Source organism: Triticum aestivum, chromosome 4B, assembly GCF_018294505.1.
Source record: "Triticum aestivum cultivar Chinese Spring chromosome 4B, IWGSC CS RefSeq v2.1, whole genome shotgun sequence".
NCBI lineage: Eukaryota > Viridiplantae > Streptophyta > Magnoliopsida > Poales > Poaceae > Triticum > Triticum aestivum.
Window position 1 is genome coordinate 536261721 of NC_057804.1, and position 1529 is coordinate 536263249.

Below are 1529 nucleotides of genomic sequence, written 5' to 3' on the forward strand. Positions count from 1 at the left end.
GAACCTGGCAAGCCCTCACCGATTTTGAATAGCAACCATACATATTAAACGCTACCATCATCAGTTCCAGAGTCCAGTTTCACCCAAAAAAAATCCAGACCAGTCAGGAATTACTGCCCCTCCGTTTGAAATATAATTTTTAGATTTTATTGGAAGAATTTTTTCCAGCATCAGATTCACCAGTAAAAAACAGGAAAATGAGTTACCAAAAGGTTTTGGTACCCTGAATCCCTGATCAGTACACACACTATGCAAGTATGTGACCATCGTATATGCAAAAATGAAACCAAGACGGAACTCTGACTTGTATAGGATAATAACCACCAGAGCTAACGTGAAACTGTGAATTACGCATGGCAACTACTATATGGAGGCAGTGAGAGTATCATCATGGAAGCAACTGCAGTGAAAGACTAAGTCGTGGGTCATGACAAAACTCTGGTTCCTCAGAACTTTACCTTGGGGAGGAGGGGAGTGAGGCGGGCGTATGCGTCGCTGTTGGCCGGGAGGGCGAAGGCGAGGAAGGCCGAGACGTCGCGGGCGGCGAGGCGGCGGCGCAGGGCGACGGTGAGGCGGACGGCGCGGGAGATCCGGCGGACCTCCTTGGAGAGCGACCCCGCCTCGATCACCGCGGCGATCTCCTTCAGATCTGGAGCACGAGCAAGTCAGAACAAATCTGAGGTACCCTGCGGCGCGGGAAGGAGAGACCTAGGGTTTGGGGGAGCGGGAGGGGAGCTTACGTTGGAGGGTGGAGGGGGCCGGCGCCGCCTCTACGGCGGCGGGAGCAGGGGCCGCCTGCGGCTCGCCCATCTGCACGTCCATCCCGGCGGCAAGGGGAGAGTGCGGAAGATTGGTGCCCAAGCTTGGGTGCGGACGAGCCTTTTGCTTTGTTCCTTGCTTGTGGGTTAAGAAGGTCACGCTTTCAGCTACAAAGGGGTATTTTGGAAAATTGGAAGGAAATTTTCTCAACTCTGTATATGTTTTTCTCAACTCTGTATATGTACCATGAAAGAAAGATCTCTTCACCAAAATACTCGCTCTTTTTATAAGTCTACTAGAGCAATGCCCGTGCGTTGCAACGGGGCATAAATATTATAATACATTAGCTTGTGATTTACCTGTAAATAATAATACGATTGTGTAAATAAATGTTCATCAAATATGCTGGTGAATTACCTTATATTTTGATTAAAATATGATAAGTAAATTAAAGTGGAATTGGTTCAGAAGGTAAGTGAATTAAGATGATTGATTATCATATATATGAAAGGTTGGACGAAGGGGTGGTGTGAAGAAAGGTGAAATGAGAACCTTACGTTTTTTTTAAGTAGTAGAGATTTATACTAGTTAAGAAAAAAAATGTCATTGATTTCCTATCAGTTCATCAACTCTCAAGTAGTACAAAGAACACCAGAAGTAAAAATTACATCCAGATCCATAGACCATACGCGACGATAACAAGCACTGAAGCGAGGCAAAGACGCGCAACCATCATCACCCCCTCTTTCACCGAAGCCATCTAAACATTG

General features: G+C 46.4%; 1 protein-coding gene across 1 annotated transcript in view; it reads right to left on the reverse strand.

Annotated features, from left to right (window-relative positions):
* Positions 1-961, reverse strand: part of LOC123093149 (probable 26S proteasome non-ATPase regulatory subunit 3) — a 3890-nt gene extending 2929 nt beyond the window's left edge. Inside the window, exons 1-2 of the mRNA XM_044515061.1 lie at positions 741-961; positions 459-649 (exon numbers count right to left, since the gene is read on the reverse strand). Coding sequence (XP_044370996.1) covers positions 459-649; positions 741-822 — 273 coding nt within the window. The 5' untranslated portion in view covers positions 823-961. The remainder of the gene's footprint in view (positions 1-458; positions 650-740) is intronic.
* Positions 962-1529: the final 568 nt, after the last annotated feature.